This window comes from Tursiops truncatus, chromosome 9 (genome assembly GCF_011762595.2).
Source record: "Tursiops truncatus isolate mTurTru1 chromosome 9, mTurTru1.mat.Y, whole genome shotgun sequence".
NCBI classification, from domain to species: Eukaryota; Metazoa; Chordata; class Mammalia; order Artiodactyla; family Delphinidae; genus Tursiops; species Tursiops truncatus.
Genome location: NC_047042.1, coordinates 25,117,319 through 25,131,805, shown reverse-complemented (window position 1 = coordinate 25,131,805; position 14,487 = coordinate 25,117,319). Strand labels below are relative to the sequence as shown.

Genomic DNA, 14,487 nt, shown 5'->3' with positions numbered 1-14,487 from the left:
TCACAGGAAAAGCATGCACTGTAAATCTGAGAACAAGACATATTGTATATGCATGTGTGCATTTATGTGTATTTGCATATATGTACATAATTACGTGTGTACATGTGCACATATATATGTATATGTATGTGTGTGTGTGTGTGTGTATTCGGATCATGTTTGTAGTAAACAAACCTATGTTATAGTTTGAATTCTTCCTATGTACTAATTGCTGTAGTAGGCACTGGAAGTTCTGAGGTAGGAGTCAGTCTAAAACAGCTTGGCGTTGACGCTATAGTAAAATACAAACCAATACCGTGAATTTTATAGCTCTTCATAATAGTATCTCAATTTGCTTTTCTATATATATATATATTTTTAAAGAATATGTTGGGGGTAGGAGTTTAGTAATTATTTATTTATTTTTGCTGTGTTGGGTCTTCGTTTCTGTGCGAGGGCTTTCTCTAGTTGTGGCAAGTGGGGGCCACTCTTCATCGCGGTGCGCGGGCCTCCCACTATCACGGCCTCCCCCGTTGTGGAGCACAAGCTCCAGGCGCGCAGGCTCAGTAGCCGCGGCACACGGGCCCAGTCGCTCCGCGGCATGTGGGATTCTCCCAGACCAGGACTCGAACCCGTGTCCCCCGCATTAGCAGGCAGACCCTCAACCACTGCGCCACCAGGGAAGCCCTGCTTTTCAATATTGTCCAATAATTCCTTGTATCGCACACATTCAGATTTCTTTCTCTCCTTATTAATGCACATTTCATTTGAAGCATGGCTGTAATACCATCTTTCACCATGTTTCGGACTATCATAACCCATGTGATTTAATTTCCTCTGAATTCTGACAGCACAATTTTCTATACCTCTAATACTCTTCCTCATATTGATCATTACCTTATTTTGTGTATTTATTATTAGAATCTAATTGTCATTTAGGTGTTGTGTTTTTATTTCACTATGTAACTGCATAGGTCCTTACATAGCCTCGTTTGTTTTTGGTTCAGAATAGATATTGATTTTAAAATACAAGGAAGCCCTCGTTAAAGTAAGCATTCACATTCCTAGAAAAGCCTGACATAGTACCAGTGTCACTGTCCATTCAGTCATTCATGCCATCAGTATTTACTGAGTGCTCACTGCATGCCAGGCACTATACTATGTGCTGGACTGTACCAGTGAACGAAATGGGCAAAAGTCTCTGTCCTCTTGACACTAACATTGTGGTTAAGAGAAGTAGGAAATACATAATAAACATGATACTTATATGTTAGATGATCTTTGCATATGCTTAAAGGTAGCAAAATAGAAATCTGAAGCCATAAAAATTTCAAAGGTAGTATGGTGGGGGAGGGAGGTCCAAGAGGGAGGGGATGTATGTGTATGTGTAGCTGATTCACTTCATTGTACAGCAGAAACTAACACAACACTGTAAAGCAAGTATACCCCAATTTTCAAAAAAAAAGCAAAAAAAACCCTAGGTTATTGGGAAAAGAAAAAAAAGGAGGGGGGCTGTAATTTACCTAAAATGAAGTTGTAGACTATCAAATTTGATTCTTTTTTTTTTGTTTTTTTTTTTTTTGCGATACGCGGGCCTCTCACTGTTGTGGCCTCCCCCGTTGCGGAGCACAGGCTCCGGATGCACAGGCTCATTGGCCATGGCTCACGGGCCCAGCCGCTCCGCGGCATGTGGGACCTTCCCGGACCGGGGCACGAACCCGTGTCCCCTGCATCGGCAGGCGGACTCTCAACCACTGCACCACCAGGGAAGCCCAAATTTGATTCTTTTAATGATATTAATATAATGCTTTTCATCTTATGAGATGAGTGCTTATATCTTCATAAGTTTACGCAAACTGTATTGGATTAATATATTTCAGCAGTTGGTGTTGGCATTCATTTTTTACCCAACTGTGTTAGGTGACGTAACTGACAGTATAATACAACTAATGCATTTTAAAACTTGACTTTTGTTTAAGAGAGTGCGTTATTCACTTTTTTAATCAAAGGGGAAGAGGAGAGAGTTTGAAGAGCTTGGGGGTTAACTAGGAAATACTGCATATTTTTTATGGCAAAGTTCACTTTTTAAAATTCAGCTAATTTTCAAAGGAGGAAGGTAGGTGTTTTTTTTTTTTTTTTTTTTTTGTAAAATATATTCCAATATCAATTCAGATTTTAGTGTCACTAGTTACTCTTTACCTTAGATAAAGGAGTCTTCCCATATCTCAACATCTCTCTGTGTTGGCCAGCTTAGATGATGATGAGATTTATGATAAATTAAAAGAAAGACTTTACTTTTGAATCGTAAAATTTCTTAAGGGAACTTTCATCCTTGAAAGTGACCAAGAAAGAAAATTATATCGTACTTTTGTGTTAATGCATCTTTTAGAAACAAGACTTTCTAAGTTGCTAGGGAACATGTATTTCAAAAGGCCATGGAACACTTAATAAAGAAAAAAAAAACCACCAAACCATCTCACATTGCAAAGTTCAACTAAAAGTAAAACTGATTTTGTGAATATCTAAAGCAGTGGAGGAGACAGTGAATCTCTTTTCCTGCCTGCATTAGTATTGAAGTTATATGAATTTAGCCAATAAAGATAGTGAAGTTAGAATGATGATGAGGGTTATATTGTAACATTTTCTCTTAATCCCACCTTTCATTACTATGAGGTGGAATCATATTTATTCACCCAATTCATATATATTTTTGTACAGTGTGCCATCTATGCTTTATATTTTTAGCTCTTCTGTCTAAAGTTTCTTTTCAGAATCCTATACAATTATGAAGGTTGTAATGGGAGTCCTGAGATAATTTCATTATATCATAAAGTCTAACGGAAATTGTGCATTTCTCACGGTAGAGCTCATTTTTCATTTCATTGAAGTGAATCTGGTGACTAATGAAATGGACATGCAAAGTAGTAATAAATAATGTTAATCACAACTTACAAAAATGCTTCGTAGCATTTTTAGTTTTTGGCAGAGTGAATCACTTGGGGAGTGTATCATAGAACTACCCGTAAAAGAAAAATAAAGGTAGTACATTTAAGGGAACTCGGGAAGAGCCTGGGTTTCAGCAAGAATTAAAGGCATTTAGAAGATAGTTTGGGCAGTGGGAGGGAACGTCCGGAGCTAAGGCAGCCCCAAAGGCTGAGTATTGTTTGCCTCTCAGCTGGGGGCTCTTCACAGCTAACTCACTGTGTTAGTTTTCTCTTGTTAGTGTGACAAATTACTATATATTTATAACACAGATTTATTATGTTACAATGCTATAGATCAGAAGTCCTTTCCTTGACTCATGGCCCTTTTCCTCCCTCTTGAAAGCCAGCAACACAGGCTGATTTCTTCTGACGTTGCCATCTCTCTGGTTTTCTCTTGCATGGTTACATTTTCCTCTTCCATTTTTAGGACCTTTGTGATTACATTGTACTCACCAGGACAATACAGGATAATCTCTTTAAGTGCAGCTGATTAGCAAAACTTCTTCTGCAAACTTAATTCCCCTTTGCCATGTAACAACATAGTCACAGGTTCTAGAGATTAGGATGTGAGTATCTTTGGAAGGTCACTATTCTACCTACCACAGCCATCACTTATGTCACTCAATAGTATCTGAAGACTGTTTTCCTCCTTTCCTCTTTTCACTTTTGTTGCTGCTTCTGCCCTTGATCCATCCAACTTGTCATCCTATGGTGAGAGAATCTGATTGGTTCAGTATATTATCCTTGTTTATATGGATCCTTTGTACCTGACTCCTCACAGGCCATTAATTCAGAAATTAGCTGCTTCAAGGTCTGATGTGCCCTGATGCAATTAGGTAGGGGCCAAGGGCAAGGTCTTACATTAGAATATTGCTACCCATTTGTAAGGAAACTCCTGTTTCATCAGGGACTGTCCAAGGAGAAATGCCCTTCAGAAAGATGGCAGAGGTCTTGCTGGCTTGTCCAGGACAAGTTCCATTGGAGGAAAGTAAATGTAAAAGCACTGAGGGAAGGGGCTGTCAAAATTTTCATATTTAAAGTTTAATATGCAGAAATTTGACTTTGTTTCTCTTTAGGGAACTTAACTTACCATGGGCTGCCATTCTCTCTCCCAGGAGGGGAAAAAAATTAGTCTCAGCATTTCAAGGTTAGTCTCTTTCAGTTTAAAACAGCCTCTTGTGGCCAATTATGTATTCAATAAATTCTAAGTTTCAACTCTCTTTCAGTATTCTCTGATTTTCTTAACTTTTCTCCTGGGCATCTGGGTGTAAGGGGAAACTTATGTGGTAAGATATCTGGTGTATTTGCTCTCTTCTGTTCTCTCGATATGGTTATTAATGTAATTGCCGCTAAGAGCTCGGCCAGTCTCTCCAGCCTGTGTAGGGTGCCTCAGCTCTGGATGATTGATTGTCACCATCGTCCTTCAGCTGGACCTCTGCTTCCCACTGTCCATCTCTGTCTCTGCATTAGGATCCCCCTGAACCTGCACCGAGACGGTCTCCTAGCAGACATACTGATCCTTAATTCTCAGCTACCTTTCTTGTTCATCCTAAAGGGCTTTCCTATTTCTTTACATCCTGCTGAAGCCAAGGAAGGTCCTGGGCCTACAGTGGCACTGCAGACTCCCTTTACCTAAACATGACACATTATCATGTGGCCTGCTGCTCTAGGCAGTGGTTTGCTCCTGAATGATGTGAAATGGGATTTAAACTCCCTCCACTCTGGTATTCCAAAGCCTGAAACCTACTGTTCTCACTAATACAATTGGTTAATTAAAGATATTTTTTAGATTTCTTAAAGTGAGTAAATGATGTATGTGAAACACCTCAGAGTAGCTGCCTGAATGTGATTGCTAATATAATCGTCTAGGTCATCCAAAACTTGGAAGCCTATCTAGCTTTTAGTAAACACCTCTGGGGTATTGGTATTATTTCATGGCATAATTCCATGGTGTAATACTAAGTATTAAGACTTCTGAAACATTTCTTTAGGTATGTTTACTAAGCGATTATATCAATGAGTGCTGTCACTTTTTAGATATTACATATGAAGTAATTTTTAAATGTATTATTCTGAAAAAACCATGGACTTATTTAGAGCAAAGAGACTTAGAAAGAAGTTTTCAGTGAAAAGGGTAGGGAAACCATAGTCTCTGTTTTCATCACAGCACAACTTGGCCTGTGAATTTAGTAGTGAAAGAACATTAAAGCCAGTTAACTAAGATTGTAGGAAAGAAGGAATGTGCAAGCAACAGGTATTCTTTTTGTCAAAACTAGTGTCAAGGGTGGCAGTGAGAAGGTTTGAACTACACAAAAAATTAAAGCATATTAATATACAGTCAGGAGGAAAAAGATCCTGTCTTGAATTCTCTTTATGTGCTGCGTTCTTTCTAGTAGAAGAAATGGAAGCCAGTGTCACATAGCGTGTGAGGAGTTGACATGTGATTTGAATTGAGCTCTATCTGGTGCCAGAAACTCATATTATTTCCACCATGCTCTTTTTCTTGCAGGAGAAACATAGGGTAAAATGGTAAAGCAGATAATTAATTTTTAAAAAAGGAAAAAAAGCTAGGAAGAGGAAAAGAAAAGATACTTTAGGCTCTTTAAAATATTCATATGTTAACATGTTAAATATTGGAGAAATGTGGTTTATTTTAGTGGTGGAAAGAATTATAAATATCTGTAAATTATGGAAATAGATCATCTTAAACATCCACGTGAAACCTTCTACTCTGAAAATTGTTTACTGAACATACACCAGGAGACTTTTTGAGAGCCTTCACAGTATCTCATGCAACAAAAAAGAATACTGCATTCTTTGAAACCAGAAGCAAGGTCCAGTTCTTTTGGTGGGGGCAGTTATATGGTTCTAATTCATTTTTATTACAAAGGAAACATTTCAAATGTGGTTTTATACATAAAAAAGTAAACGGTAGGATATTTACATTGGGGATCTAGGCTTAAGCTTCCTTTCCTTTATTTATTATAGTTTATTTGCAACCTAGACCTTATTTTTTATTTTCTACGCATTTAAAAATTACAGTATAAACAGAACTTGTGAGAATATTCTGTATCTATTTGAGAAAAATACATATACTTGAACTAAAATTGTTTCTTCTGATTTATAATTCATTCAGTCTTTATAGCACCTGTAATGTGTCTGGCGTACATAGATAATGACTAATAAATGCCATTAACTGTAGTATATAATGTGAAGTAGAGATTGTGTGTCCTGAACTAATCTTTACCAACTCTCAATTCTATTTGAGTTCCTATACCACAGGAAGGAGGTTAGACTTCAGACAGAAATGGACAAGATATTAATGGTACAAAGCACAACTGCCTTTCACACCAATTAGCTATATCCGTTTTGCTGCAAAGAGCTAAATATCCTGTATCAGTTAAAGTGATGTTGAGGTTTATCTGTTTGTACTCCAAAATCAATTAATCTATTCAGGAGTACATGTTCCTGGATGGCATTTTAGGCTGAAATGAAAGAGGCAGCCTTGGGTTGGAGGGAGTACTTCATGGATAACCTGGGTCTTTAAAAATAGGACTCAGTAATCTACTCATCAGTAGAAGAAAGCAGAGGCAATCCAGTAATATGCAGGAATCCTGAATGAAACTAAATATAGGAATTTTATATGGCTAAGTTATCGTGCCTTGAATAATTGGAATGAAAACCTACAAGGTCAAAATTCAAACAAATGTGAGAAAAGCCTCACGGTTTGAAAAGGATAATTTTAGCAGTAAGAGTTTGAAATCTTAAACTATTGATTAGTTTATTAATTTAATTATAGTTAATTGTTTTTAATTAAAAGATTGGTATGTTTTAATCACTTAAATAAAAATGTATAACTTCATGGAAAACCAAAATACTTAAAAAAATAAATATTAGCATATGTATTTGTGAACTTTTTTTTTTTTTTTTTTTTTTTTTTGCGGTACGCGGGTCTCTCACTGTTGTGGCCTCTCCCATTGCGGAGCACAGGCTCCAGACGTGCAGGCTCAGCGGCCATGGCTCACGGGCCCAGACGTTCCGCGGCATGTGGGATCTTCCCGGACCGGGGCACGAACCCGTGTCCCCTGCATCGGCAGGCGGACTCTCAACCACTGCGCCACCAGGGAAGCCCTTTGTGAACTTTTGAAGCCAGTGTTCACCAGCAGCATCCATGCTCAGCTGGGAGCAGGCTGTAGAACCTGTTGGTAGTAACACAGAATGCTGGCGTTATGCCAGTAAAAAGCAGGGTTGAACCGGTTCCTACTTGTGCCTGGTTTCACTTCTCATGAGACGGTAGAAACCTGCCAGTCCCTGGCTTTCAAAGATGGTTTAGTCATGCATGTGCAGCCCATCTGTTGGATGCATAAGGGATTTCCTTCTCAGCTCGGCCCTCCAGTCACAAACACAGTCACTGTTTTTTTTTTTTTTCTCCCTCCTTTCTTTAATTCTTCCTCTCTTGCTAGGAGCGTACAAGCTCGGTAAACCAGGTGCATCTTATTGCCACTCTGGGGAATTCCTTCCATAAACACTGAAGTGAGCCAGAAACGTAGTTGTTTTCCTATTGCTGTCTAGCTTACTTTCAGTATAGTTTTATTTGCTGAATTAAAAAAAATTTCAATTTCATAATAAAAATGTTTATACTGTTACAGCTTTAACCAAACTTTAATGTAGAGCTCAGTGACCTTCCTCTTCTCTGTGAAATGAAGTTCCCTGGGTCACCAGGATGAACCTGAGCAGGGGAGGGGTTTCATTCTCCGTGTCTCTCTTTCTGGTCATAAAGCTTAGCAGCATAGTTTTTAGCCTCAGTGATTGCAGCGAGGGAAAAAGTGCAAGTCTCCCTCATCACAGTATCGTATTCCGCTTCCCCCAACCTTTGTTCACTGCACACATCCTCCAGGTTTGACCTCCTGTGCTTAATTCTTCTGTTTTCTAGAATGGCCTCCCTCTTTCTTTAAAATGCTGAAAGCAGTTAATACCAGGTTTTGAGGTTGGGGGTACAACTTCAGGTCACAAAATTGCATACACAAACCACTGTGGTACAAGATGTTTTACAACCTGTTAACATGACACACTATTTTGGTGAGGTTGTGGTCTTACAGCAAATTGATATTTATATATATATTTCGGACACACCTAAACTCAGAAAAGATCAAGATGAAGAAAGGAAAGGGGTTGCCTTTCAAATCAGTTGTTTATGGTTTTAAATATATTCTAATGAGCATTTAGGAGCCAAATAAGCAATTATTGTTCTTATTAATTTTATTTTCCCTTCATACAGATTTATGAGAAATACCAAGATTTGTATACCGTGGAACCAAATAACGCACGCCAGCTGGTGGAAATTGCAGCCAGGGATATTGAGAAACTTCTGAGCAACAGATCCAAAGCCCTGGTGGTGAGTTTAAATTGTATCTGCTCATTTTATTATTTTCCATTACTCATTTATTATTTATCTTTCATGTTTTATTTGGAGGTTTTCTTTAGTATGCTTTCTTTTCCTGAGAAACTGTGTTCAGTGATATGTTCATAAAAGATGAACTGTGAACACCAAATAATGAGTTAGCTTATATCTAATTATTAGTTTATTTTCTTATATTAGGTGATTTAAATACAGAGAAACCGTAATTTAATTGGTACATACATCTTTTTATACATATGTAAGTTATGATGCATAATAGTCATGTTTAAATAGATCATACAATGTAAAACCCATGAATATGGCCAGCATCCTTAAAGCTGCCTTTGTAGTACTTTCCTGTCTCATCACCCTGCCTCCCTGCCAGGGGTAGCCAATACGCTAGACATTTCATTACTCATTTCTTGGCTCTCTAAAAGTAGCTGTACCTCACGTAGATGTTTGGCTAAACATGTGTTAGCTTGCTTGTTTATCAGCTTTATTAAAATCACATTATGCTGTATGTAGTCATCAGCCACTTGCATTCTTCTGTCAACATTATGTTTGCGTGATTTATCTAGATGTTTGTGCTTAGCTTTAATTCATTTTTATTCATGGTAAAATACTATTTTCTGAGGCTCTATCTTAATTTATTCATTTATTCTCTGCTGGTAAATTATTATTTGGATTGTTTCCAAATAGGTGCTACCATGAACAGGGTGGCTACATTTTCTTGGAACAAGTCTCCTGGTGCACATGTGTAAGAATTTCTGTAGGGTCAGTACGTGACAGTAGAATTACCTGACTGTAGGGTATTCACAAAATCACCTTTATACAAGTATGACAATGATTTTCCCAAATAGTTGCATCAATTTAGACCTCCACTAGCAGTATTTGAGTCCGCATTGGTCCATATTCTGGCCGATAAGTGGCAATATCAGACTTCTTAATTATAGGTAACCAAATGAGTACCAAATGGTACCTCTGCTTATTACTAATGAGGTGGACATCTTGTTTTATATTCACTGACCATTCTTGTTTCCTTATCAGTGACATATCTCTTCATACCTTTTGCACATTTTAATTGTTTAAATTGATTTGTAAGTTATCTATTCTTGATGGTAATTTATTTAAGTTACATGTGATGCAAATATCTTTTTCCAGTTTGTGACTCGGCTTTTCATTGTCTTTATGGTATATTTTGATAAAGTAAGTTCTCAATTTTGATGCAAAGTCAACTTTAAAAAAATTATTAGTATTTTGGGGTGTGTTTTGTTTAAGAAAGGCTTCCCTACCCTGAGGTTATAAATATTTTTTAAGTATTCTAAAAGGTTCCATTTCTTTCAGATTTATTTAACCCACCTGTAGCTAATATTAGTACATAGTTTTTAAAAATAATTTTATAAATTTATTTATTTATTTTTGGCGGCTTTGGTTCTTCCTTGCTATGCGCGGCTTTCTCTAGTTACGGCAAGTGGGGGCTACTCTGTTGTGGTGCGTGGGCTTCTCATTGTGGTGGTTTCTCTTGTTGCAGAGCATGGGCTCTAGGGTGCGTGGGCTTCAGTAGTTGTGGCACATGGGCTCAGTAGTTGTGGCTCACAGGCTCTAGAGCGCAGGCTCAGTAGTTGTGGTGCATGGGTTTAGTTGCTCCAGGGCATGTGAGATCCTCCCGGACCAGGCCTCGAACCCATGTCCCCTGCATTGGCAGGCAGATTCTTAACCACTGAGCCACCAGGGAAGCCTTAGTATATAGTTATAAGTTGCAATACAAATTAAATTATTTTCTAATCAGTCTTCCTGGGGCCATTTATTAAATAGTTTACCTTCCCCCAGTGAAGCCCATTTATCAAGCTGGTAGACACACCTTCTCACCATGTTCCTCTTCAAAAGGATCTTGAGTGTTCTTGAACCTTCATACTGTACCTAAATTTTAGATTCAGCATGCTATTATGCAAAAAAATCTTTACTGGGATTTTGAATGGTATTGCGTTGACTCAAACCAAATTTGGAAGAATTGATATCATTATGATATTTTGTCTTTCTATTGATAAACATGATATTCTTTCCACTTAGCTACTTTAATACCGTTTAATAAAGTTTAAAAATTTCTTCATAAAGTTCTTATGCATCTTTTGTTAGAGGTAATGCTGGAGCTGAAGTTTAGCTCCTCTTATTCTACAGATCTCAGCACTGTTACAGGTGTTTGTTCCAGGATAACTCTGAATTCCCTGTTTACTTATCACTTACAGCTCAGAGTTTTAGATTAATGTATTATATATATACCTTGGCACTCAGAAATTGTCCTTGTGTTTTTTTGGCCCTTATACATTTTTATGTTTCTTAAAGTATCCAGGATCTTGTTGAAGTAGGAGGGGCCTTTGGAATATTTGGTATGCCATATTGCCAGAAGTTGAAACACTTAATTTCTTTTTAATTGATGTATAGTTGATTTACAGTGTTGTGCAATTTCTGCTGTACAGCAAAGTGGCTCAGTTATACACATATATACCCTTTTTTGAGTATTCTTTTCCATTACGGTTTATCCCAGCCAACTGGGTATAGTTCCCTGTGCTCTACAGTAGGACCTTGTTGTTTATCCATTCTAAATGTAATAGTTTGCCTCTACTAACTCCCTTCCCTCCTGCCCCTTGGAAACCATAGGTCTGTTGTCTATGTCTGTGAGGCTGTTTCTGTTTTGTAGATAGGTTCATTTATGCCATATTTTAGATTCCACATGTAAGTGATATCATATGGTATTTGTCTTTCTCTTTCTGACTTTACTTCACTTAGTATGATAATCTTTAGTTGCATCTTTGTCGCTGCATTTGGCATTATTTTGTTCCTTTTTATGGCTGAGTAGTATTCCATTGTATACGTGTACCACGTCTTCTTCATCTGTCAGTGGACTTTTAGGTTGTTTCCATGTCTTGGCTATTGTGAATAGTGCTGCTATGAACATAGGGGTGCCTGTATCTTTTTGAATTATAGTTTTGTCTGGGTATATGCCCAGGAGTGGGATTGCTGGATCATATGGTAACACTGTTTTGAGTTTTCTGATGAACCTCCATACTGTTTTCCATAGTGGCTACACCAACTTACACTCCCACCAACAGTGTAGGAGGGTTCCCTTTTCTCCACACCCTCTCCAGCATTTGTTACTTGCAGACTTTTTAATGGTGGCCATTTTGATTGGTATGAGGTGGTACCTCATTGTAGTTTTGATTTGCATTTCTCTAATAATTAGTGATACTGAGCATTTTTTCATGTGCCTGCTGGCTATCTGTACGTCTTCTTTGGAGAAAAGTCTATTAAGGTCTTCTATGAAACAATTTTTAAGAAATGTATAAATGGTAAGGTAAACTTTCATGACTGGAAGATTCAAAGCATTATTATCTTCAATTATGGAGATGTGAATACCCTTTTAAAGCATCATTTATGGATGTAAATATGTTTTGATTAAAAGTTTATCTAATAGAAATTAGGTGCTTTCTACTTAAGTGATTAATATTCACTAATGACAACTGAAAATGATTCCATTTATATTGATTTTTATCAGCTTACATTTTTTCTCCAGATGTAGGAAGCAGGTAATCTGGACATCACAGTCCTTTGCAAAAGGTCATAGAATGAAGTAGGATGTATCTTGCCTTAATTGGATTAAAATGGGAGCCTAATGAGACTTTCCTTTTTATCATTTGGAATTGAAGGTCTAGACATCTGGTGCATTATTTGAGTCCTGTGCGATCAGTGACTATCTTAAGCACATGATGGCAGAATACACAATGACTAATTAAATGTAGAATTAGTTAGATTTTATGTGAGGGAGAAGGATTCATGTTTGTTTTCAAACTAGATTCTTTATTTAACTTTTTTGATTCTATGAAAATAAAATACATTATTTGGAAGAGGAATATTTTGAGTCTAATTGAAAAACAGGTGCTGCATTGTATTGTAAATGAATGCAAGATGGCATTATTAATTTACTTCTACTTTGTTGGAGGCTTATACTCAGACAGACTTCTGGATTAAAGGAGCTTTAATTTATCTGGGTGGGGTACCAATGTAATTACATAAATAAATATATTGGAAAATATCTTGAATATACAAATTTGAGGTAGATGATAAAATTTAATGCCAGTTAGATCTTACTGTTTACCAAGTAGCATTATCTGATTATTTCTCACAATAATGCTGTGCTCTAGACACCATTATTAGTCTCATTTTTCAATGAGGAAGCTGGGTCTTTGAGGATTCCTTTAACTTGCCCAATGAAATGTATTTAACAAAGCAAGGTAGGCCAGTGTTTCTCAAACTTTAATGTGCATTTGGTTCACCCCTGGTTCTTGTTAGAATGCAGATTTCTATTCAGTAGATTTGGTCAGAGATACTGCATTTCTAATAAGCTCCCAGGTGATGGTCCTGATACAAAGACTATATTTTGAGTAGTAAGAATGTAAGAGGATTCAAATTCAGGTACGTCCAACTTTAAGTTCTCATTCTTACCTATTACACAAATATATCCTTCGGTCTAAAGAAGTGTATAATCATAACTAAGAAGAAACAAAGGCTAAGTAGTATGCTGTAAACTACTGTTCATTCAGACTGATTAAGAATTAGATGTGGCAGCTGATAGAATATTCTGGAAGGCTATGAATTTGTCAGTGAATCCTATATCAATGAAGCACTTTCAAAAAATGATTCAATGAAATAAAATATACGGTATTGAAAAACATTTCATTTTTATTTGAATGTGAAGACTTAAAACTGTTACTGTTCTTTAGCATCAAGGTTCTCAAACTAAGATACCTTTGAAAATATATTATAGATATAAAATCTGTGAAAGAGAAGTAAATAGAACTGTCTTTTCTTACATATGTACTAAATAAATTACCTAACAGTTTATGTTTAATAATTCAGCTTTTTAAAAAAGAAGATGAACTAGAGATTTTTTTTTTAGTAGAATGATTACTCTTCAGTATCTGTAATAATTTTTTTTGTGCATGCATGTACACAGTTTTTATGTATTTGGACATTAAAATGTTAATTCTGTCTTTTATAGCCTGTTGATTAAAAACTAAAATACCACTTATTTCATTGCTTTATGCTTACCTTGTGTTAGTTATATGTTTAGACTACTTTGACCAATATTTTCTTTTTCAATTTCAGCATTTATTTTGACTTTTTATTCACATTCATTTTGTGCCATGGTCTTTGATCTGCTCCATCAAACCAGCCTTAGGAAGAGCTGAAAGAGAAATTGATTAAAAAAAAAAAAACACTTGCCTTTGCACTAAAACCATGCCTTTGCTAGCAGAACAGAGTTTGCACTCAAATAGTTGTTTATTTGGCTTTGTTTTGTTTTTGTGACTGTACAAAAACGTTATGATTCTGATGATTCATGTACATTAGGCTCTTCCAGAAATCTATGACGTAGGCACATTAAAAAAATGTATTTACTCTTGTTTTGTAACTTAGGAAAATTCAGAGGGGACCTGAAGACCATAGATAACCTGAGGTAGTGGTGGAATTCAATTTTAGGACTTCTGTTTCCAAATCTATTTTCTTTTTTTCCCTCTAAGCCAACACTGGTAATTTCAGCTCTTTATTTCAAAGCTAGATCTGTAAATGACTATTTTTCTGACACTTGCTTATTCTGTGTGTTAGAAACTGGCTCAGTATGATGATTATCCTGCTAATATTGTTGAATTATTTTTAAATGATCTCAAAGCAATGTTTGGAAGCAAAGAAGAAAAAATGATTTAACATTGTTGTTAACATTTATTGTAGCCTGAACTAGGCTGAAAAAGAGTTAATGAACAGTTTATAGGAGAAAGCTTTTCAATAAAACAGTGCAGCCTCCAGTGGTGCCTCCAGAACGATGGAGGTGAATGAAACCAATGGTCTCATTATTCACCAACCAGCCCAGCCAAGGGGACCTGCTGAATAAATGGAGGTCTCTAAACATTTTGCTCAAAGGAAACAGGATCAAGGTTATCATAAACAGCTTTTTCTAGTGATACTTTTTCAATTATGGTATATCCTGTCTCCCTCTGGTTGTCCTGGTAACTTTAATTAAAACTGCTCCCATCTATTATGAAGCTTTAAATATTGTAATGTACTCCATCTCTT

At 36.6% G+C, this 14,487-nt stretch overlaps 1 protein-coding gene across 5 annotated transcripts in view; it reads left to right on the top strand.

Moving 5' to 3' along the window:
- CACNA2D1 (calcium voltage-gated channel auxiliary subunit alpha2delta 1) overlaps nt 1-14,487 on the top strand; it is a 513,328-nt gene that overhangs the window by 104,311 nt on the left and 394,530 nt on the right. For all 5 annotated transcript variants that reach the window (XM_073809606.1, XM_073809607.1, XM_019940505.3 and 2 more), the window contains one exon: nt 8,242-8,358. In XM_073809606.1, coding sequence (XP_073665707.1) covers nt 8,242-8,358 — 117 coding nt within the window. The remainder of the gene's footprint in view (nt 1-8,241; nt 8,359-14,487) is intronic.